At 45.6% G+C, this 23693-nt stretch overlaps 1 protein-coding gene across 2 annotated transcripts in view; it reads right to left on the bottom strand.

Annotated features, from left to right (window-relative positions):
- PRMT8 (protein arginine methyltransferase 8) overlaps positions 1-23693 on the bottom strand; it is a 98348-nt gene that overhangs the window by 51314 nt on the left and 23341 nt on the right. For both annotated transcript variants that reach the window (XM_032159334.2, XM_058442741.1), the window contains exon 2: positions 2219-2404. In XM_032159334.2, coding sequence (XP_032015225.1) covers positions 2219-2404 — 186 coding nt within the window. The remainder of the gene's footprint in view (positions 1-2218; positions 2405-23693) is intronic.

The raw sequence follows: 23693 nt of genomic DNA, 5'->3' as shown, positions 1-23693 counted from the left end.
TCCCATCAATACACACAATTGAGGGAACCTGGTCTAGTATTTATTTGGCGAAACTTGATGTCCTCTCCCCTAGGTGCTGGGTCATAGTGCTAACCAGGCGTCGCAAGAATGACTGGATTAGCAGCCATGTCAACAAGCCTTTGCAATCCAGACAATGTGCCAAACTGCAGGTAACAGGCTGGGGACACCAAGTCCCAAAGGAATTATAGAGATCAGTAATAGCCTAGTGGAGCACACTCTAAATGCCAAAGGTGTGGCTCAGCAGGAACCTAGCAACTCAGAAGGAGGTGTCCAAGAAGCCGATCACGGAGGCTCCAAGTGGGGAGGGCAGCCTGCAGACCTGGCTTGAGGTGCACCTCGTAGTTGTTTGGTTTCTAATGGAGGAGTTTTGGGCAGGCCCAAGAGGAGACATTTTGGGGTCCCTGGAACTGCTCTCTTTTCCCAAGAATCTGTCCTGAAATGGGTACCCAGAGCCACAGGCCTGTTAGAACTTGTCACATGGAGAACATGACTTTTAATTGGGGACAAGGTCTTGAGGAAGGGGCCTTCGCAGAGTCTCTTTTGCCCCCCAGAGCCTCTCACAGGTCACGGACAGGGCTCCAGGAATACCTACCCCAATGGAGAGCAGGGTCAAGGAAGGTGTAAGACTTCACCCATCTGCCCTGAGATGGCATTTTATCTCTCAGGAGCTGCAGGCTTAGCTGCCCAGGCCCTCCTGGGCCAGGACCTTCTGGACTGAACACAGGCCCCAGTCCTCCTCCCCTGCAGGCCCAGGCTTAATGGTTTTACATAGTAAGCAGTTCTCAGGGACCCAAACCTTGAGTCTCCCTGGATTAAATGAGGCTGAGCCCCTGAGTCTAGAAGTAACTAAGGGGCCTCCTTCCACCCTCTACCTCCATGTGGGGCTGCAGAAGAACCAGCAGGAACAAATATGGCAATTTAATTTTTACAGTTTCCAGATGGAAAGAAAGGAAACTTGTTTTAAGGGCTGTATGGCATGATGGTTAGGAACAAAACGTGAAGGTTTGATTGCTAGCTCTGCCATCTACTAGCTTGTGGCCTTTCACACACACAAAAAAAAAAACCATCAAGGATGAATGAGGGTTGATTTGATTCTTAAGGCCTAAATCATCTGGAGAATGGGGACAAGCAATAACACCAACCTCGCAGGATGGACCTGAAGAATAAATGAACCAATAATATAAAATGCTTGGAACAACACCAGCATGTAGTGAGCGCTAAAACGAAACAAACAAACAAAAGAGCTGGCTATTATTACTAAACACCCTTCCGGCAAGGGCACGGTCATCATTTCCAGATAGGAAGAGCTTACAGCAGTGCGTACATGGAAGATCTTCAAGACTTGTTTTGAAAATGGATTTGCATAGCAAGCAAACTTTTGTTCCTTTTTCAATTTTTTCTTACACTGTAAGAGGATCACGGACATGTTTTCTTCATAGAGTTTAAATGAAATGATACGTATAATGTGCTTAGAACTGTGCCTGGCACTTAGCAAGCACTCAGTAAATCCTATCTGTTTACGTGGGGTGGCTGGAGAGAGTGCTGGAGATTAGAATGAAAGATACACAGTAGGGGCACCATTAGGCCCCCACTGTAGCCAGCATGCCTCTTGTTAGGAGGCTCTGTCCTGTTCCATAGCCAACATTAGTCTTCCCTGCTATGGTGTAAGACTGGCATTTAGACATAAGAATTTCCAGACAATCAATCAGGGTGTCAGACCTGGGCCAAGCTCCCAAGAAAGCTTCCCACAGCTCTTCCCCCGGAGGTGCTCATTGGTCTAAAGAATGCACATCATGACCTCTGAAAGGTCCTTGCTGCCTCAGGACTCTGAGTGCAAGCATTTGAGCTCCTGGTCCAAAGACCAGTGCTAACCAGCCCACACTGGATGAGCTGTGTTTATGGCTGGGGAGAGACACGGGAGCTGGAATGTAAAACAAACAGACCGTAAGCACCTCAGAGTGCTCTCTCTGGCCGTGGAGCATACAGACACACACTTTCGCCTGCTCCCCTGCTCCAGGCCTGGCCTGGCCCCCTCCCAGAGGGGCCCCCCAGATTGGAGAAAGGGTCAGAGGACTCAGGGACACTGGGAGCCCTCACTTCACCATGGTAAGGAGTTGAACACACTATGCTGCCTCTGAAAACAACAGAACAGCAGAGTCAACCTCGCCCCATCAGCCACCCACTTGGGAGACTTTACCTCGTGGATCCCAAAGTGGGCGTAAGAGTCGAAGTAATAATCTCTCGAGGTCATCTCCTCTGGGTTCAGCAGCTTGGACATCTTGCCCCGTCCCGGGCAGCTGGGTTGAGTGGACACATGATGGACGCATTGCACGGGCTTAGCAGGGACGACGGGCTGAGGGGGCTGAGAGGGGGGGCTGTTCACCTGAGGGGAAGAGAAGGGGGTCTGGTGTTAGGAGAGACAATGGGGTCCTGCCCTCGGGGGCTTGTGGTCCTCTTTCCTTCCCCCTCCCTGAGCCCAGCCTCAAGCAGCCGCAGCAGCCCTTCCTGAAAGGGAGGTAGGTGAGCCCTTCCAGCTCCCGGCAGTTGGGCTCATGGCTGTGATCTGCTCAGAGATGGCAGTCCACTGAGGAGCCATGCAGACTTAGATTTCACCCACTTTCAGCTCTTATTAGCTAGGAGACCTGAGCAATGCAGGCCTCAGTTTCTGTATCTGTGAAATGGGGAAAACAGTATCTTCCTTTGGCGGCAAATAGGAAATATTCAATAAAGGGAAAGATGCATAGCACAGCATGGTGCCCGAGAGTGTAGATTCCGCAGCTGAATCCCAGCTCTGCCATTTCCTAGCTATACAACTTTGGGCAAACTTATGAACTTCTCAGTGCCTGCCTCAGTTTCCTTTTCTCTAAAATGGGAATAAAATGGTCCCTGCCTCCTAGAGTTGTCCTGAGGATTAGACAAGTTTGTACTTCAAAGTGCTTAGAAAAGGGCCGGGCATATAGTAAGAGTTTGTTAGAGGAAACGAAGTCCCACCTGCATCCTCAGGAACGTGAACCTATGGGCTTCTCCCCACTCAACAGGCAGCATCCAGCTAGAAGAGGATCCGGCCCCCAGAATGCAGATGTCTTAGGTTCTGGTGTCTCCTACCTGTTGTCTTGCCCCCTAGTTTCCGATTCACAGTTCTACCCTGAATTCAGCACTGTGGATACCCACACTGATGGCCTCCACACGACCAATTATTGCTATTTCTGGGTGCCCCGATCCTGAGGCCCAGACTAGCTCTACACCCACTGCTGCTGCCCATCACTGTCTGCTCCCTGGTCCTCCACAGGCTAGAGGGAGCAGAGAGAAAGAGATGGGGGTCCACAGAGCTTCTGGAGCCCAGAGACAGCAATTGGAGCCCAGAAGCTCAGACGCTGCAACAGAAGCAGTTATGCCAGGAGACCTCCTCTGCCTGGAATGCAGGAGACCCTGATGTACAAGGCACAGTAAAGGCCTCAAAGCAGGGCAGAATTAGAAAAATAAAAAAAGGAGAATTATCTAGTAGTCAGTCCTCTAGGGCTGGGAATCCAGGCTCCTGGGTCCTATTCTGGCTCTAGTAAAATTAAAAACAGGTGCTAGGAGGCAGATAGCAAAGTGGCTGAAAGTACAAACCCTGGAGCCACACTGCCTGACTCTGAAACCCAGCGCTTGTTGGCTGTGTGACCTTGGGAAATAATTTGTCATCACTGTGCCTCAGCTTTTCCTCCTCTATAGAACACAAATCATAATAAAACCCACCTGAAAAATGTGTCCGAAAGTTTGGAGGAGTTAATATATGGAAAGACTTTAGAACAGGCTGGTACATAGTAAGTGTTTATGATTATTACATACATCATGTCCTTATTCTATGTCTCGATTTTCTTGTCTGTGAGCTGGGTCAGCTCAGACTTACTGTCCCCTTTCTAGCAAGGGAAACGGGGGGATCCTAGGACACCGCGAGATCAAGAAAGCCAAGTTATTTCATCCCCTCCGTGGAATCATTCCGCGCAGTCCCCAGACTGTTCTGTGTCCAGGGCTGCAGGGGAGTGAGCTGGGGGCAGTGGGATGGTCCCATTTTCCCAGTGTATCTAGGCTACCGCCCTTGGGAAATAAACAGACTTCCTAGTTTAGCAACATCAGATTTCAGGTCGGTGAGATCCCGGGCGGGCTGGCAGAGGCGAGTGGGGCTGCCTCATTAGAATGCAGCAGGTGTGCCCACCCTCAGCTTGGGATGTTGGTCACGGTCTCTGGGAGGCTAAAAATAGACTGTGTCAATTGCACACTCCTGTGCAGGCTTCAGAATCACCTCTAAAGCTGAAGAAGGCTCTGTGCATGAAGCTGACCCCAATATTGACTCCATTTAAATATGTTAAGGAGAAGAAAAAGTCCTAGCTGGTCTGGGCATTGTGCATGGTCAAGGTCACAGGGGCCTCCAGCACCCCTTAGCTGTCACTCCACTCTGGTTCCAAGGCTCCCTTTTCCATGTGCTTCCTGGGACTACACAGGCTAAGACTCCCAGGAGGCTGGGAGTCGGTGGGAAACGGCAGTGGCCTGTGATCCCTGAACATTCAGCTACATAGAGTGTTGCTTTTAATTCCACAACTCCCTACTGAACAGATCTACAACAGCAAGGCAGTGTGCAGGTCCTGTGGAAGAAACAGACGTGTGGGAACTGTGCCCTTCCAGGACCCTGTTTTCTAGATTCTAAGACCCTTATTCTCTCGGATAGATGCTGGAATAAGGTTTGTTCTACAAGAGAAGTTCAAGCAAATTGTTCTGGAGGTTCACAGGAAAGAGAATTCACTTTAGTGCAGAGAGTCAGGAAGCCCTGGGATAGCAGGAGGTGGGGTGAGGTGGGAGCTTTCTGAACGGATTTTGGCAGGTGGAGGAAGGGACGGCTTGAGCAACAAAGAGGCGGGAGAGCAGTGAGTTTGTTTGGGAGCAGCTTGGCTGAGACAGTGAGAGATTCAGTTGAAAGGAAATTATGGACAGGCCAAGAGGTTGTAATTAAATACAAAAGACAATGGGGAGCTATTGCCGGTTTGTAACCAGGGAAGCAGCGACTTCTGTGTTTGGGCTCCTCCTTAGGAAGATAAATGTGGTAGCAGCACACAGGAGGGGCCAAGGAAAAGAAGGGAATGGAAGAGAGGCAAGGTATGAACTTTGGAGGCCATGTTCAAAGTCCAGTCAAGAAATAATGAGAGCCTGAACTACTGGCGTGTCCGAGGGGCTGCCTGCCAGAGAAAGTGCAGAAATAGACTCTACAGGCTTTGGCAACCGACAAAATGTAGGGGAAGAGAGAGGAGCTGGAATCAAAGATGACTTCAACATTTCCAGCCTGGGTGACTAGGGAAATGGTGGTGACATTAACAAAAATAAGCCAGTCAGCAGGCAGAGCAGGTTGGGGTGGGGGGACATAATGAATTTCAATTTGGATATGCAGAGTTTGAAATGTCATTGAGTCATATAAGAAAAGATGTCTAGCAAGAAGACATTAATGCAGTTCCAGACAATAAATATCATAAACAAAATTAAAAGGCAAATGATAAACCGAGAAGTACATTTTAACATATGTGGCAGACAAAGGTTAATGCCCTTAATACGTAGAACGCTCTTACAAGCCAATACAAAAATAGATGAACACCCACAATGTAATATTGGGGAAAGGATCTGATAGTCTATTCACATGAGGCAAGTACATGTGAAATACAAATGGCAAGTTAATGTGCAGCAAAAATGTTTAACTTCACTAGAAATCAGGTAAATTCAAATTAAAATAAAAAACTTACAGTTGTTAAACACCAGATAAGCTCTTCTCCCACCAAAACTACCAAAGCTCTGCATATGTAAGAGTTGCAGAGAAACAGGTCCTTTCACACATTTCTAGTGGGAATGAAATAGGTCAAGACTTTTAGAAAGGCAGTTTGGTAAAATGTACTTAAAGTGTTAAAGAGCAGAAATCCGTTAACCCAGCAATTGAAGTTTTGTGGACTTTATCATAAGAAGAGAATCATGGATAATCGTAATGATGTAGCTGTTAAGAATTTCATGATAATGCTGTCCTTAGTGACAAAAGGTAGGAGTCAACTGAAATGTTCCACAAAGTGAGACATTAAACTGTGGTGTAGCCGCACGATAGAATACTATGCGGCCATTAAATAAATACTATGCGGCCAGGTATTATGGGAAGAGTGTTTGATAACACAAAAATATGATCATGACAAATTGTTCCACCACTTCCAGGCTGCCCTCCTCCAAGGATGTGTGGCCCGAGCATTGCACTCCGGTGTCCAAGCAAGGGCTCCGAAACAAAGTCAACCTCCATCCAGCCTGGCTGGGGCCCGCTGCACCTCAGCCACCGGGGAGGACACTGCTCAGGAAGCTGTGCAGATCACCTCACCTCTAGGGCTGAAGAAGGCTCTGTGCATGAAGCTGACCCCAGTATTGACTCCATTTAAATATATTAAGGAGAGGAAAAAGTCCTAGCTGGCCTGGGCATTGTGCACGGTCAAGGTCACAGGGGCCTCCAGCACCCACAAGCTGTCACTCAACTCTCATTCCAAGGTTCCCTTTTCCATGGGGCTCCCTGAGACCTTCCCCAACAGCCAGCTTACAAAGCGTCTGTCGTGTGCCATGCAGGAGGCAAAGGGATGCATGGATTTCGGGGCACTCATTTCAATAGCCACAAGTCATAGGGACAAATAAATGACTGGCCCAGACCCTGGTCTGCAGCCTGGCACTCTGCCCATTGGCTGACAGGTGTGCCCTCTCCCTGAAGGCTGGGAGAGGGTGGGAAGCAGCCGTGGCCCGTGATCCCTGAACATTCAGCTACATGGGGTGATGCTTTTAAATTCTACAACTACCTACTGAACTTCTACAACAGCAAGGCACTGCGCCAGCCCTGTGAAAGAAACAAGAGACATATGGGTATTCTGTGGATCCCATGCAGGCAAATTGGAACCCTTATAGGAATCCAGATGCATCTCCAAGAGATATACATGATTGTTCAGCCACAACTGAAGGCTCTTGAGACTTGAGGAGCACAGGGGATTGGTCTTGGGGGATGACAGTGGTCTCCTCCGTAAAGTCAGAAGGCTCAACTCCTCCCTAAGCCACACCAGGCAAGCAGAGTCTCTGAGTGAAGGTGACTTTCAAACTCCAATCTTGTATACATAGGCTGAGAAGTCAGCAAAAGGATTTGGAATCACACTCGGATGGGCAGCTGGACTCTCAACGTCGGCGCCTTGGTCCGCCCATGGCTGTAGCTATCTCAGCTCCAATTTGCTCCCTGTGCCCAAGTCCCTCCCCACTGGACATTCCAGTGCCCCCACTCACCTCCAAGGTGACTGTGCCCACATCACCCTGGAGGTCTGGCCCTGCCTGCTCTGCCCTGGAGTCGGTTCTGATACCTGTTTCTGCACCATCGCCTCCAGCCTTGTCCCGCTGTGTTCTTGGGCCCCAGAGCAGAGAAAGCGCCCTGCCTTGCTCTTTCCCCACCTCTGCCCAAGGGCCCAGGCCCAGGGCCCTGCTACTTGCTGGAGGTCTGCCGATGTTGTCTGCCTCCCTGATATGGTGAGAATCACCTCCACTGTCAATACTTGTGATTTGCCTTTGACTCACCACGTCAGCGGCTGATCAGGACTCCCCCAACACAGTGTTCTGCCTCCAGACTGGCCTTACCCAGGGCAGCTTCAGCACAGTTTTTCTCCCTAGTAAATAAAGTGCAATTGTCTTAGTCTACCCGCTCTACTGGGGTGAACAGGCCCGGCCCCACTAAATGCAGAGATGGAATGTTATGGACGCAGCAGAGCTGGAGCCAGGAGGAAGCTGCTTTCCTGAAGAAGGGGCATGTTAGCTCGTGAGCTCGTCCTTGAAGGGTGGGTCGGATTTCCACAAGCAGGGGTGGGGATGTGGGGGAGCATGTTTGACCTAACCCACATCCCTTGAAAATGCAGGTAGATGGCAGATGATGATGATGGTGATGAGACCTAACACTGACTGAGGGCCACTGCGCCCCAGGCACTGCGCCAAGCACTTTATAGATAGACACCATCTCGTGAAATCCTCGTAGTAACTGACATTTACAGATGAGGAAACTAAAGCTCACAAAGGCCAGTCATTTGCCAGGGCCCAGAGATAGCAAGCAGCACAGCCAAGATAGCAACCAGTATCTGTTTTATGCCAAAACCTGTGCTTTTGAAATTGATGCAATGGTTAGCTCAGTTCAGCCCAACCAAGCTTAACTGAGCTACTGCCAGGAGCCAGGCCCTGTGCTCAGAAAAGGGTAACACAGCTGGCCCAGGCAGGAAGCCCAGTCTTGAGGGCAGAAAGAGAGTCAACAGGCAATAACTAGACAGAGGAGAGCGCTCCAGTGGAGGTAGGCACAGGCAGGCACCTCTCCAAGGTGACAGAGTTTAAAGAGAGCAGACAATAGATGTCAGGGTGCAGATGGAGAGACTGAGGCCCGCAGAAGGAAAGGAATTTGTTTAGGCTCACCTAGGGGAATCTAGGTCCAGAGGTGGATCTGAAACTGGAACCTCCAAGAGAATAGGAAAGAGGTGGTGAAGGAGAGGAAAAAGAAGCTTTAAGGAAGGAGAGTGAAGGTGCTGGACATCTAAAGGGGGAAGGCAGCCTGCAGAGGGCAGAGGGAAGCCAGCACTCTCTGCACCAGGCAGCCAAAGTGAACCTAAGCCCTTTGGGCTATAAATGGCTCCTGCTGGCACCAGCCCAAGCTTTAAAATGATTTCCCTGAGAACAAGAGGCTCCACTAGAGGAGCCAAATCCTGCTCTGTTCTCCAAATGTCAAGAGAGCTTTTTCTAACCTGAGTCGTCTGTCCTCAGCAGCCGCCTGCCTGGCCTGGAGGGCCCATGGAGGGAAGAAAGAGGATCGCAGTGGGAGGGGACACAGTAGGGGTGGCAGGAGGCTTCCAGCCTGGGCCTCACCCCACTCTTTTGCCCACTGCCTTCACCTTCTTCCCTCCTTGCCCATCATGCCAGCCCCTCTGCCCAGTGTCGCCCTTAGATACTCACCACACCTCTCTTCAATCTGTGTTTACTCAATTACACAAAGGGTTAGCTCTTCTAGCACCATCTGCCTGCCTTTAGATAGGGACCAGAGGTTTGCAGAGAAAAAGAACATTCTTATGTGAAATATCAGGCAGCAGCAAGACAAGCAAGGGCTCTGCTGGGCACTGGGACCTCTCCTATCACCTAAGAAAGCAAAAGTACAGCTTCATTGCCTGCCTTTGGCCAAGACGGCCCTACAAGCACCCACTCTCTACTCTCCTGCACCCCTGTGTCTTATCATCGGGGCTGGAAGATGAAGTCAGCCCCCTCAGAGGGGTGTACTCTGCTAGGGTAGGTAGCTCTAGCTTGCTGCTTCTTACCCTCGGGGCTGGAAGCCCAGAGTCTGGGGGTAAAGGGGAGGAGGGTCAGGGTTGTCCAGGCTTCCCTGGGCCACATTGGAAGAAGAAGAATTGTCTTGGGCCACCCATAAAATATACTAACGATTACTGATGAGCCAAAAAATAAAAATCCAAACAAAATCTCATAGTATTTTAAGAAAGTTTGTGGATTTGTGTTGGGCCACGTTCAAAGCCATCCTGGGTGGTGTGCAGGCTGCAGGTTGGACAAGCTTCGTCTAGGTGTTGCCAGTCCTGCAAGACGGTGCTGTCTTCTGCATGTGGCCTCCCAGGCTCCCCGGCTTGCTCTGGTTTATTCTTCAGTAGTCTGCTTCATGCCCTTCACAAGACTTGGCTTCGTAGGCACAGCAGCTCTCCAGATCTGCCTTTTCCAGGCCTGGATGTTGGGGGCAAGCCACTGATGCCTGTCACAGAGGGTTGGCTGCCCCCCATTTGGAACCCCCTGTTTTATAGTATCTCTGACTCTAATTCTGCGATCTTGGCAGAGCCCATCCTTACATAGGGTTTTCTTACCTTAGAGTCAAGCCCCCTCGAGGCTGTGTTTCCTGGAAACCCCTTCTCTTAGTTCCTGCTGCCCACTGCTCTCAGTCTCCACCCTCCCGCTCTGGGAGGCCTCCCAGGACCCTCAGCTGAGCCAGGGCTTACAGAGGGGTCTATGGCAGTGGTTCTTGAAGTGTGGTCTCCAGACCACCAGCATCACCCGGGAACTGGTAAGAAATGCAAATCCCCAGGCCTTGAAGGACAGAAACCAGTGAATCAGAAATTTTGGGATGAGTCCCAGCGGGTGATTCTGATACACCATAAAGTTTGAAAACCACTGGTCTAGAGTAACATTTTCCCATATTGTATACCACAGAATTGGTACTCCTAGAGAAAGGTTCCATGGCAAGTAGGTTTGGGCAGATAAGCTAAAGAGAGAGAGCTCTTTTTTTTTTTTTTTTGAGACGGAGTCTTAATCTGTCGCCCAGGCTGGAGTGCAGTGGCACGATCTCGGCTCACTGCAAGCTCTGCCTCCCGGGTTCATGCCAGTCTCCTGCCTTAGCCTCCCAAGTAGCTGGGACTACAGGCACCCGCCACCACGCCAGGCTAATTTTTTTGTATTTTTAGTAGAGGCGGGGTTTCCCCATGCTGGCCAGGCTGGTCTCGAACTCCTGACCTCAGGTGATCCACCTGCCTCGGCCTCCCAGAGCGCTGGGATTACATAAAGAGAGTTCTTAATTGCAATACTTTTAAGCCTTTAAAATACTAAAATAAATGATTTTATTATAGTATATATATAAAATATATTATATAAATATTATATAATATAAATCTTCTAAGAGGAATTAGGGCATCTACTACTATCACATTTATGGCTGTGACACACTTTTTCCTGAGATCTATAAACATCTCTAGAAATTAACGTTCTGAAAGAAACAACCTGGGCTCCAACTTCAAACAGTTGTTTCTGTTTTATAATCCACGTCGGCCGTCGCTGGTGGATCTCCAGCCCACTGCAGACCAATGAAATCAGGGTGGGGCTGAGACCGAACGCTGTGCATGTTAACAGGCTCTCCAGCTGGTGCCTAGGAACCCTGTCTGGACAGTGCTGAGGACAGCTTCGGGCCTTCTCTCTTCCTCTCTGAAGCCCTGAGCTCTGCCATAGCTGTCAGATGGCAGCCTGGTGCTGCCATCTCAGAGCCAGCCGAGATTCCCAGAGCTGGGCCAAGGACATCTGGAAGAGAGGCACCCAAGGCCACAGAGAGCACTTCAGCTCTAAGAGTAGAGGGGCTGGGATTGGGTGTGGGCACCGCCACCTTCAGGCTTTGTGACCTTGGGCCAGTCACTGGTAGGGACTCGCAGTCTTGACCGGGGTCACTGAGACGCTCGACGCGAAGGCCGCCCTCAGCAGCTGCACACTGTGCACGGGCGCCTCCTGCCAGCCCTGGCTGTCTCTTTGTGGTACAACAGCAATGTCTGCTTCGAATCAAAATGGCATTGCACCCACACAGCACTCCCTCTGTCTCCTGGATCCGTAAGTGCTCAGAGGGAATCTATCGGATTTGTTGGGCCTGACCTATTTTTTAAATAAACTGGGGCTGTTTTCCACTATTAGTCACTTGTCTCCCAAGCCTCCACATATTAAATTCACTTCTTATATCCTCAGATATTTTGGCTGCAAGAGATGTCAGGTTAATTGGATGCTTGGCTCTTCCTCTTTAATGGGCTTAAAAGCAGACTTCCCTGGGCATTCCCCTCCTCTTCCTCCCTCTTCCCTCCCCAAGGCAAGGGAGCCTCCTCCCCTCCTTTGACTTCAGGGGGGTTACGGAGCCCTGGCTTCCCTCTCCACTCTCTTTTACGGGCAGATGTGCAGAAACACACAGCCAGTGTCCTCTCTTACCCTCACCTTGCCTGGAGTTAGACTACACTTTTAGCTCTGGATTTGGGTCAAATCATCCCTGTAGGACCTGTGCTATGCTCATGACTCTCTTTTCCCCAGGCTGGAGTCCTCAGAGGAGTTTTTCCTGTACCCGCTTCATAGGCACACAGCCAGAGACAGCACCGGTGGGTTCTGGACTTGCTTCTCTCCTTCCCTGTTCATGTCACTGTGCAAAAGCCATTGAGCCTTCCCTATCCTCAGTTTCCTCTTCTCCAAATGGCAACGATTTTCTGTCCCGCCTCTTTTGTGGGGCTATGGCGATGACTGGAAGACACTGAGCATGTAAATATTCAGAGGAAATTCTAGCGTGTGGTACAGGAGTACCAGGCTTCCCGCTCTCGTCGTCTGACTCTGTGCCAGGGTGCTATCTTTAGATGCTCTCTGGGCCTTTCCTGGCACAGGACACAGTGGCTTTGGCTGCCCGTAGAGCCCTGTTCTGCTGGCTGCTTGGCCCCGGCCCCTCCCTTACACATTGTGCACTCTCAAGCCTTTGGTTCTGCCCTTTGTCCTCTGAGCTTTCTGGGCATTATGGAATTGATATCTTTAGGAAGGTAGCCATCATTGAAAATCAGTCATTTTCTCCAGCCCCTGATGCTTGGGTCTCTCTTGCTCCTATTTTGACCTCCTATGGCATCTGCTTATCTGAAACTATGGGCTATGTTCCCATTTATTTTGGTGGCAAATTGTCTCCTGAAGATTATCTCACAATTATAGGTGTTACTTCTACAACAAGAAGTAAATTCCTTCAGACTAGTAACCAGATTTTACATGTCTGTGTTTCCCTCTTAATACTTAGTATAAAGCTAGATAATAAAGATGTGATAATGGTACCCTTACACTTCAACTGGGTGAATGTTGCCCTTCATAAATGTATTACTATAGTCGAGTGAAGGAGGCCCTTTCCCACCATATGATCAGAGAGCATTCACTTCCCTTGAGAGGGCAGAGAGGTGGCAGGAAGAAAAACAAAACTGGGAAGAATAATCATCAGAATCTCAATAATACTCAATACTCTTTGGAGGGTTCAGTGGTACTCAAAATGTCTTTACCAAGAAGTGTCTTATCTCCTGGGAGATAAGGAGATTTCTAGGAGAAGACAATATCTTGCAAACATAGAATGCATTTGTTAAGCATCCATAATTCCACACGCTACAAGTGGCTTCAAATACAGATCTAAGGGTATTTGTTAGACATTTTCCAACCACCTCTTTGCACACATGTAGTACAAGCCCTCTCTGCAGGTAATGATGCCATGGTTCAGGGAAGCTGACTGACTGATTCAGCCCGTATAGCATAACTGCTGAGGAGCCAGGAGCTGACTCCTCATAGATTCTCAGGCCCCATCATCTGGCCATTGAGCTGAAGGTGGAGGAAAATGAACTACAAAATCATGCTATAAGACAGAAAGAAAATCACAAGTTGCTGGCCAGAATCATAGCCATACCAACTTAATCTAGATTCTCACCTGGTTTCCATAGACTCTTTCTAGACACCATCCACCTAGTTCTAGCAAACCCGTCTACTCCCAATAAATATTTTTCCACTCATATTTTTAGAAGAAGTGACTGACTACGTTAACCAGGAATTCCAACGTACATACTCACCGAAAATACTGGCATTCCAGCTAGAGAGGGAATAACGTCAGCCACTGGGTAATATGCAGGTCTGCTCCAAAGGTGGCCTCATATTAGCCAATACAGATTCCAAGAAACTGGATTTTTTAAAGCACTCCCAAGCAACCCAACAATGAGTTAAAAAAAAAAAAAAAAAACAGAAAAAAGATAAGAAATAATAGGTTTTGAGATATTGAACATTAGGCAATAGAAAACCATGATCCCTGAGAGATGAGAAATAAATGAAGTAAACCCTAAGATTACCCCAGCTTACTGCCTAGAAGGATTATCCAGGCTACCATACAGAGAATAGGAACCCAGGCAGACCCAGTAATCTCTCTCAGTTGAAGGTGGGAATCTGGGGACAGCAAGACAGATAAAGTTTGCAATGCAGAGTCTTGTAGATTAAAATACTATACAGAGAAGAACCTTCAGACATCTGTAAAGAGTTCCCTGCAAGCCTTCAGCTGAGACTGATCAAACCATGGATGTGAAAAAACTACCAGAGCCTCGCAAAAGAACTACTGAAAAGACACAGGGACTTCTCTGTGGGGCTCACAGAGACAGAAATAGTTCTTGCCCTCCCCAGCCAGAGTAAAATCTTCATAATTCATGAATACTCAGAAGAGGTGTTTTGTTGTTGTTCTCCTCAATAGTGGAAAATTAGCTCCAAAGATAACTCTAATCCTACCAAAGCTTAAAAGCAAGATCTAACAGGATTAAACTGTCTAAATTAACTGCATCTCAAAACAAAGCTTAGAAGCATAAAATATCTAAAACTATCCATCACCCAATGAGGTAAAATTTACAATGTCTGGCATCTAGTCAAAAATTACTAGGCTTGCAAAGAAGCAAGAAAATACTACCTATAAAGAAGAAAAAAAATCAATCATACAAAACTGAACTGAGAAATGATACAAATGATGAAATTATATATAAAGACATTAAAGTACTTATTAAACTGTATTCTATTTCCTCCAGGAAGCTGGAGGAAATATTGAGCATGTTAAGTAGAGATATGGAAGATATTTAAATGACCCAAATTGAACTTCTAGAGATAAAAACTATATGAAATAAAAAGGAAATACACTGAATGAGGTTAATAGCAGATTAGACATTACAGAAGAAAATATTACTGAACTTGACACAAGGCAATAAAGATCATCCAAAAAACCCACAGAGAAAAAAATATTGAACAAAAGTTAAACAGAATATCATTGAGCTGTGGGACAACTTCAAATAGCCTATTATGCATGTAATTGTAGCACCTGAAGGAAGAGGAGACACAAAAATATTTAAAGAAATATGGCTTTAGAGTTTCATCTTCCAAATTGATGAAAATCATAAATCCACAGATCTGAAAACCCCAACAAACCCTGAACACAAGAAGCATGAGGGAGTAAAAAAACTATACCAAGGTACATAATCAAATTGCTCTAAAGCACTGATAAATGGAAAATCTTAAAAGTGGCAGGGGTAGAGGGGGATGGGGGAGATATATTACAAAGGAACTAAGAATGACAGTCAGCTTCCCATAAGAAACAACACAAGCTAGAAGATAAGGTAGCAACATCTTCGGAGGACCAAAAAGATAAAAGAAAAAACTGTCAACTTAGAATTCTATACCCAGTGAAAATATCTTTCAGAAATGAAGGCAAAGTAAAGTCTTTTAGAGACAAAAACTGAAAGATTTTGTCATTCACAGGCACATACTACAGAAGGAAAACAATACCACGTGGAAATCTGGGTATGCGCCAAGAATGAAGTGCTCTGGAAATGGTAACTCTATGTGTAAATATAAAAGGCTTTTTTTCTTATTAGTTAAATCCCTTTAGAAGATCATTAACTATTTAAATTTTTAAAAAATCTTGTGAGAATTATAAATACGTAGGAATAAAATCAATGACAGCAATAGCACAAAGGCCAAAAGGGGAGGAATGGGGATATATCGTTGAAGGTTTCTATACAGTAGTCTCCCCTTATCTATGGCTTTGCTCTTCATGGTTTCAGTTACCAGATATCAACCATCATCTGAAAATATTAAATGGAAAATTCCAGAAGTAAGCAATTCATAAGTTTTAAATTACACACTATTCTGAGTAGTAAGTTGAAATCTTGCATCATCTCACTTTCCTCTACCAAGGAAATGAATCATCCCTTTGTCCAGCATATTCATGCTGTATATGCTACCCGCCCATTAGTCATTAGTAGTTTAGCTGTCTTGGTTATCAGATAAAAAAAATTAGTACGTATATGGTTCAGTGCTATCTTTGATTTCAGGGATCCACTAGAGGTCTTAGATTGTATGCCCTGCAGCTAAGAGGGATTACTATATATAAGGTGCTATAATATTACTTGAAGGTAGATGATGATAAGTTCAATACATATACCATAAACCCTAACGTGGCCATTTTGTAAAAGTACAAAAGGTTATAGATTGCCCCCAAAATGCAGAAAAAGAAGATAAGCATAACAAAGAACAGATAAGTAATAGAGAAACAAATAGCAAGATGGTAGGTTTGAACCCAACTGCATCAATAATTACATTAAATGTAAATGGTCTATACACTTCAATTAAAAGGCAGAGGTTAGAGGTTATCACTTTAGATTTTACAAACAGCCATATGCCACTCTATTTAAAACTTATTTTAACACAATAAAAGCTTAAAAGTAAAAAGATGACAAAAGATATATACCACGTTAATTCTGATGAAAGGAAACCTAGAATAGCTATACTAATATCAGACAATGTATATTTCAGAACAAATAATATTACTGGGAAAAAGATCATTTCATAATGATAAAGGAGTCAATCAACAGGACATAACAATTCCAATTGTTATGTTTGGAATTATGCTTATTCATCTAATGAAAGAGCCACAAAATATATGAAACAAAAACTGATAGAACCAATAATTAGGGAAATGCAAATCCAAACTTCAGTGAGATACCACTTCACACCCAGAAGGTGGCTAATATATATTTTTTAAAAGAAAGACAATGACAAGTGTTTGTAAGAGAGTGGAAAATTGGAACTCTTGTGCACTGTTGGTGAGAATGTAAAATGGCACAGCTGCTGTGGAAAACAGTATAACCGTTCCTCAAAAAATTAAGGATAGTATTACCATGTGATCCCATAATTCCATTTCTAGATATATACTCAAAATAATTGAAAGCAAGTTCTTAAAGAGATGTTTGTACACCCACGTTCACAGTAGCATTTTTCACAATAGCTAAAATGGGAAAGCAAACCAAGTGTCCATTGATAGGTGAATAGATAAAATATGATATACACACACACTTTAATATTATTCTCCCTTAAAAAGGAAGAAAAATCTGACATATGCTACAAATGAATGAGCCTTGAGGACATATGCTAAGTGAAATAGGCCAGACACAAAAGACAAAAACGGTAAGACTATACCTATAAAAGGTAGCATAGTCAGAATTATACAGACAGAAAGCAGAACAGTATTTGCCAGGGGCTGGGAGGAAGAGGGAATAGGGGTTGGTGGTGTTTGATGGGTAGAATTTCAGTTTTGCAAGATGAAAAGAGTTCTGGAGATGGGTGGTGGTGATGGTTGCACTGCAATGTGAATGTACTTAACACCACTGAATTGTGTATCTAAAAATGGTTAAGATGGTAAATTTTATGTTATGTGTATTTTATCAAAATAAAACAATTGGAGAAAAAAAATCTGATAGAATCACAAGGAGAAATAGACAAATTTATTTATTTTGGTGGTTTTAAACCACTGAAATCAGCAATCCTTAGACTTAAGGCCTGTGAAATCTAGACACAGCCTTTCCCTTTCTATCCTTTCTATCACTTCCCAAACTCTCAAACCAAAGACTTTTAAGCATTTACTTGTCATATAAACATCTAAGTGTGAACTCACTCATGAGGTTTCTTCACTCCTAAAAGGAGGGGGAAAGCACATTCCAATAATGATGGGAAAGAGAGAAGAAGGACAAGTCCAAAATACCATTTTCCCAAGGAATATCTGTGGGTCCTGAAGCCTAGAAAAGGCAATCTCTAGAAGCAAAGGAAGGCCATATGCTAAATGGAGAAGTAGGAAGATTCAGAATGCAACTGCCATTCCCTCAGTGCTCCAGAGTTCTAAACTTTGATCCTCAAACTCCTGTATCCTTTGCATACCCACAAGGCCCTGCAACTTTCCCAGCCCCTTCCTGCTGTTCAGCCTCTGTCACCCTGATCTTTATACTGCTACCTGACACCCACAAACTAAGGGTTTCCACCTAGAGACTATGCACCAGCTGTTTCCCTTATATTTGAATAGTTCTCTTTTTTTTTTTTGAGACAGTCTCACTCTGCCACCCAGGCTGGAGTGCGGGGGCATGGTCTTGGCTCACTGCAATCTCTGCCTCCCAGGTTCAAGCCATTCTCATGCCTCAGTCCTCTAAGTGGCTGGGATTACAGGCATGCACCACCACACCCAGCTAATTTTTGTATTTTTAGTAGAGATGGGGTTTCTCCATGTTGGCCAGGCTGGTGTCGAACTCCTACCTCAGGTGATCCACCCACCTCGGCCTCCCAAAGTGCTGGGATTACAGGCATGAGGCATTGCATCTGGCCATATTTGAACAGTTCACTCTTTCACCTTCTGAGAAACAAACTTACCCATTTAAACCCAAAGAATGGACTCAGAGACTTGAAGAACAGTGAAAGCAAGACTTTTAATGATGGTTTTGCAAGACTGGGTGTTTGACAGGCAGGCACACCCAGCACAGTTTTAACAAGCAATTTATCCCCTAGTGTGCAGGTCCCTCCCCCGTTTCCTTATAGACTGGACACACGGGGTCACAATTTTCCCAACTGTTGCCTATTCATTGTTGGGTAGGGGCTTTAGGTGCTTTTTTTTTTTTTTTAGGTTGTCTTGCTGCATTTTGTTGCAGCCCACAATGCATTGCAATCCTAGTTAGCTCAGGGGCTCTTCAAGTATTTGATTTATGACCTAAGTAGCTGGGCAGGCTGATAAGAACCCACAAAACAAGCTATTTTGTAGGCTAGTAAACTTCTTTGGTTCGGGTGAGGGCAACTAAGGGGCAGGGAAGAGGGGGAAGGTGGGGAGACCGACAAGCAGGCATTGGCTATTGAAGCAGGGGCCTAGTATTTCCTGTTTCTTCTGTAGTTTGCTGACCTAAGCCAATTTAAGGCACTTTGTCTTGGAAATGGACCACTGTATCCATTATTTCCTTTAATTCCCTCTTCTTTTTCTTTTTACTCCTATTGTTCCCAGTTCCACATTTATTTTTGTATTCTTTGGTTTTTAAATTTATTAGGTACTCCTTTAGGAACTCCTATTGACTTAATATAAATGTTGGGATTAAAAGAATTTGTTAAATTTTTCCACCTTTGGTTGCCATGTGGATTCTTGGGGATTTTTATGGAATGCCAAGGTGAATGGAATGGCCAATTGAACCAAGGCACAAGTTCCGGTCCAACTGGACAGTAACAGGTTACTGAGGTTTCTCTTCCCACAGTACCACCAGACATTAGCCCAGGGAATATGAAGAGCTGAGTAGTTGCCTTTGTTTGACTCATCAGTAATGTTTAGGATGTGTGTACAAGTTGGGAGTTTTCCCATGGGCTTACTGAACTTTGCCCCTGCATAGAGAGGCAGGAGGAGTGGTTTATATTCCCTTTGGAGAACGAGGGGATTGCTCTAGAACTTGACCTTCATAAGGCAGGAAAGAGCAATGATAGGCTTTTGTAAGTCTTATTTCCCCATGCATTTCTGTTTTAGTATAGAGCCAAGATGCAATGCATTCCTTTGGGACTCGTATTCCATTTTAGGGGAAACAGAACTACCCTGTGCCTGAGGCCACCCAGCAGACCATGCGTAACAGTCGCTCTTATTAAGAGCTAGTATTGAAAATTTGACCCATTTAACCCAGGCATTTACACCCCCATGTTCAGTCTTAACTTTTTAAATTTGCCTTTAGTTATTTTACTTATTTTTACTCTCTTAGGGTTGTCTGGTGGGTTAAAGGATGTAGTGGGATGGGGAGTTATAGTAATCCTGAGTGGGCTTAGAGTTGGTGACTTGCCTAAAAGCTAACCGTCCTACAGGATCCCTTCCTGAGATATTTATTCCTAATCCATACCTCCAAGGTTCCTGGTTTAGAGTAGCCCAAGGTTCCTGGTTTAGAGTAGCTGGGTTGTTTATGGTAATTAATATAGGATTGCATTCTAAAGTTTTACAGTTAGGTGGCGTAGGGCCCTTATGCAAATGTATTTTATTTTTTAAGGGTTTGTTTTTGGAAGAGTGACTCACCCAGCCTTGAAATTGGGTGGTTTACCAGACCCCATTTCAGCCAGCACAGGGCTTTTCCCAATAGCAACCTGTTTTAGGACATAGATATTTGTTTGCTTGTGACAGCTGCCTTTGGTTTCCTAAATTTTCACAATGTAAGACTTGGCAGGCATTGAACTTTATGGTTTGTGGGGGTGGAGGTTTTAATTATGCTAACTATTAGTTTGATGGGATTTTTTTTTTCTATCAGGCTCCATTTAATAATTGTGAACCCCCTTACCTCTGGTAGTAGAAATTCTAACCACATCCACCCCCAGTGATGGAGCCTGCATATAGCTACCTTTTAGGTTTTCCTTAGAGTTAGCTTTAAGGGTTTCTTAGGTGATTTATACACTTCCCATTTACCCTTTTCCCTTTCTTTCATTTTTTTGTTTGTTTATTGGTTTGTTTTCCAGTTTTTTGACCCGAGTGTAATGTATTTACCCTTGTTTAGCTATTTGCACAGTGTTTTGGTGGTTAGGAGCACTTGATGGGGGACCCTCCCAGTTTGGGTGGAGCTTGTTTTTTTTTGAAACGGAATCTCAGGCTGGAGTGCAGTGGTGCAATCTCTGCTCACTGCAAGCTCCACCTCCCAGGTTCAAGCAATTCTCTGCTTCAGCCTCTCGAGTAACTGGGATTACAGGCGCCCGCCACCACGCCCAGCTAATTTTTGTATTTTTAGTATAGATGTGGTTTCACCATCTTGGCCAGGCTGGTCTCAAACTCCTGACCTTGTGATCTTCCCACTTCAGCCTCCCAAAGAGCTGGGATTACAGGTGTGAGCCACCGCACCCGGCCCGAGCTTGTTTTTCTTTAAGTTGTAATTAGCACTGAGCTGCCAGGCTGGAAGTGGTGAACTGTGAACTTCAGAGGCAGGGTTTGAGTTAGAAGTCCTTTTAACCTAAGGAATGACAGGGTGGAGGATATGGCCAGTATACAGTTGTTTTTTAAATTGGTTTTTGAGTTTTATAGTGGGAAAGTTAGTAGTCCTACCTAAATACGGGAGTCCATATAACAACTTGTAAGGGGACAATTTCAAGTTTTTTGTGGGGGCTGTCTCAATCCTAAGGAGTGCTATTGGGAGACATTGGTCAAAGGCATTTTAGTTTCTAAGATTAGTTTAGTAATACGAGTTTTGAGAGTTTGATTTATTCTTTTTACTTTTTCAGAGGAAGAGGGATGCCAAGGGGTGTGGTAATGTGTAAACTTTCCGTCATTCCCCTTAGTGCCCTTGAGGTAAAGTCGCTCCCATTGTTTGAATTAATATCTTCTACCAGGCCAAATTTAGGTATAATTTGTTTTAAGATTATTTTGACCACATTCAGGGCAGTGGCAGTTGGGAGGGGGAAGGCCTCCACCAGCTGAAGAGGTGGCCTACCATTACCAGTAGGTACTTTAGTCTCCCTATTTCGAGCATTTTTGTAAAATTTACTTGAATGATTTGAAATGGCCTTAACCCAGGAGGTCTTTCTCCAGTAGTTTGTTTTCTGACTACATTTTTGTTTATTTTTTGGCAGGTTACACAATTTTCACACACTTGTTTAGCAAGGGTATAAATTCCTGTACACCCATATTCTTGTTTTTGTTTTTTTGAGACGGAGTTTCACTCTTGCTGCCCAGGCTGGAGTGCGATGTTATGATCTCAGCTGACTACAACCTCTACCTTCCGGGTTCAAGTGATTCTCCTGCCTCAGCCTCCTGAGTAGCTGGGATTACAGGTGCCTGCCACCATGCCTGGCTAGTTGTTTGTATTTTTAGTAGAGAGGGGGTTTTGCCATGTTGGCCAGGCTGGTCTCGAACTCCTGACCTCAAGTGATCCGCCCGCCTCGGCCTCCCAAAATGCTGGGATTGCAAGCATGAGCCACCATGCCTGGCCCACCCATAATTCTTGAGTATTGGATCACACATGGCCTGGCGACCCCAGTGACTTCCCCTATGCAGTGTGGATGTTAGTTCTCTTATTATGGGTTTGCTTATTAGTTCTTTCCCATCAGGGAGCACCCACGTCCCATCCTCAGTTTGAGTGGCCCCTATTTTGCCCAGCTTTTTCTTTTTCTCCTTAGAAAATTGGGGTTTTAATACCACCTAGGGATATCTGGGATTAGGCCAAAGAGTTTAACTTCTTCCTCCAGGGAGGCTGCTTAGCAGCGTTATCCACAAGCCTGTTCCCTACAGCTTCTGCAGTGTTTCCTTTCTGATGGCTGTTTACATGAACTATGGCTATCTTTGCTGGGAGCAGGAGGCCTTCTAGAACTTGTTTGACCAGTTCCCCATATACCAATTCTTTCCACCTGCTATTTATTAGGCCTTGCTTTGTCCAGATTTTTCCGAAGGTGTGTACTACTCCATACACATATTTGGAATTAATATATATAGTGTCATTGTGGCCTTATAGGAGCTTCAGGGCCTGGCTAAGAGCATATAATTTGCAGATTTGGGCTGACCAGTTATTGAGTAATTTACCTTTTTTACCTAAGGATTGTTTGTTTTCATTGATGACAGCATAGCTATTGTGTTTTTTTACCATCTATTACTTGGGATGACCCACTTACAAACAGCCTTATTCCATTATGTAGTGGAGTTTTTTAAGGTTTGGTTTAACTTTAGTTTGATATTTTATGATATTTAAACAGTTACAGTTTGATGCCTTTTTATTCTCCTCTCCTTTTTATAACAAACTGGCTGGAGTTAGGTTAGGCACCTTTCCAGGGCGCACTGGAAAACGTGGGGAGGCAAGGGACTGACCAGCTGGGCTCCCAGGGTGCCTTTGGCTGGGTCCTGCTAGGTCTGGCTTTGGGCCAAGAGACGCTGGTTTGAAGAGCTGTCAGCCTGTGGCTCCTTCCCTGATGGGCACCCTCATGAGCAAAGGCATCCCTGGCTTCACTCTCCCTTCCTCTTTCTTTGCTTTGAAGGCACCTCTTTCTTTGCTTTTCCTGGCAGGCGGAGAGATGCACTGTTTGTATTTTACATCGCCCCTTCTGGTGACCCAGCAACTGCAAAGGGTCTCCAGTTTGTCCCCACTCTGGGAGGGGACTCAGCGGCTTTTCCTCCTCCTCAGCTGCAAGGATCCTCCCCTGGCCCAGCCTGGCTCTGGGAAACTTTCATATAACCCACCTCAAAGCATCTCAGCAGACTTTTCCCCAGCATGAGCTCTCTCTATTTCAGGATGGCAAAGTGGCATACTCTTTCGCCTGTATTGGGTTTTTAAGTTTTTTGAACTGATTACCAGCATTTAAAAATTATATTTTACATAAAAAAATTACATTTTTTGCCAAATTTTGTTGACAATTTGGCAACACAGGGCTGGCACTGTAAGAGCAGCCGAGCAACCATGGCCCCTTTAACAGGGTGTGCCCTCTTGAGTCAGTCACAGTCCGCATCCAACCCTGCAGCCCCCTTTCTCACCATTTGCTGGGTCTGTAGTCCTCGGAGTTTACAACCCTAATTTGGATCTTCCTTATGTAGCCCCCCAGCCTTTCTGCAGCCTTACTGACAGCTGCCCCTGGTGGACTCACAGCTTCTCAGTAAAACAACAACAAAACCTTAATGGTCATCTCATCCATTTACCCTTCCACATCCTCAATCCTTTCTACCCCCACCTCACAAATAGCCATCTACTCTTTGCCGTAGGCAACCCACTATTCCTCAAGCAGCCTGATCCTAAACTCTCCTCCATATCCCTTTCTCACTTGCATCCCCCAGTTCCTGGGCCCTGTCCTGCCTCAGTGGCCACACTGCACCCTTTCCCGGCACCTCCTTGTTGCTTGAGCCTCTATAACCTTCCCCCAGCCCTGCCAACCTCTCTGCATCCTCTCACTTCCTCTTGTACTCTTTCTTCCTTTTGCATTATTTTTTCTCCCCAGTCTCATCTTCAGTGTGTCTCTTTGATCTCTGTATTTTCCAGTCTCTATCTCGCTCATTT

This window comes from Hylobates moloch, unplaced genomic scaffold, assembly GCF_009828535.3.
Source record: "Hylobates moloch isolate HMO894 unplaced genomic scaffold, HMol_V3 SCAFFOLD_8, whole genome shotgun sequence".
NCBI classification, from domain to species: domain Eukaryota; kingdom Metazoa; phylum Chordata; class Mammalia; order Primates; family Hylobatidae; genus Hylobates; species Hylobates moloch.
The sequence above is the reverse complement of the archived record's forward strand: the minus strand, read 5'-3'. Positions and strand labels throughout refer to the sequence as shown.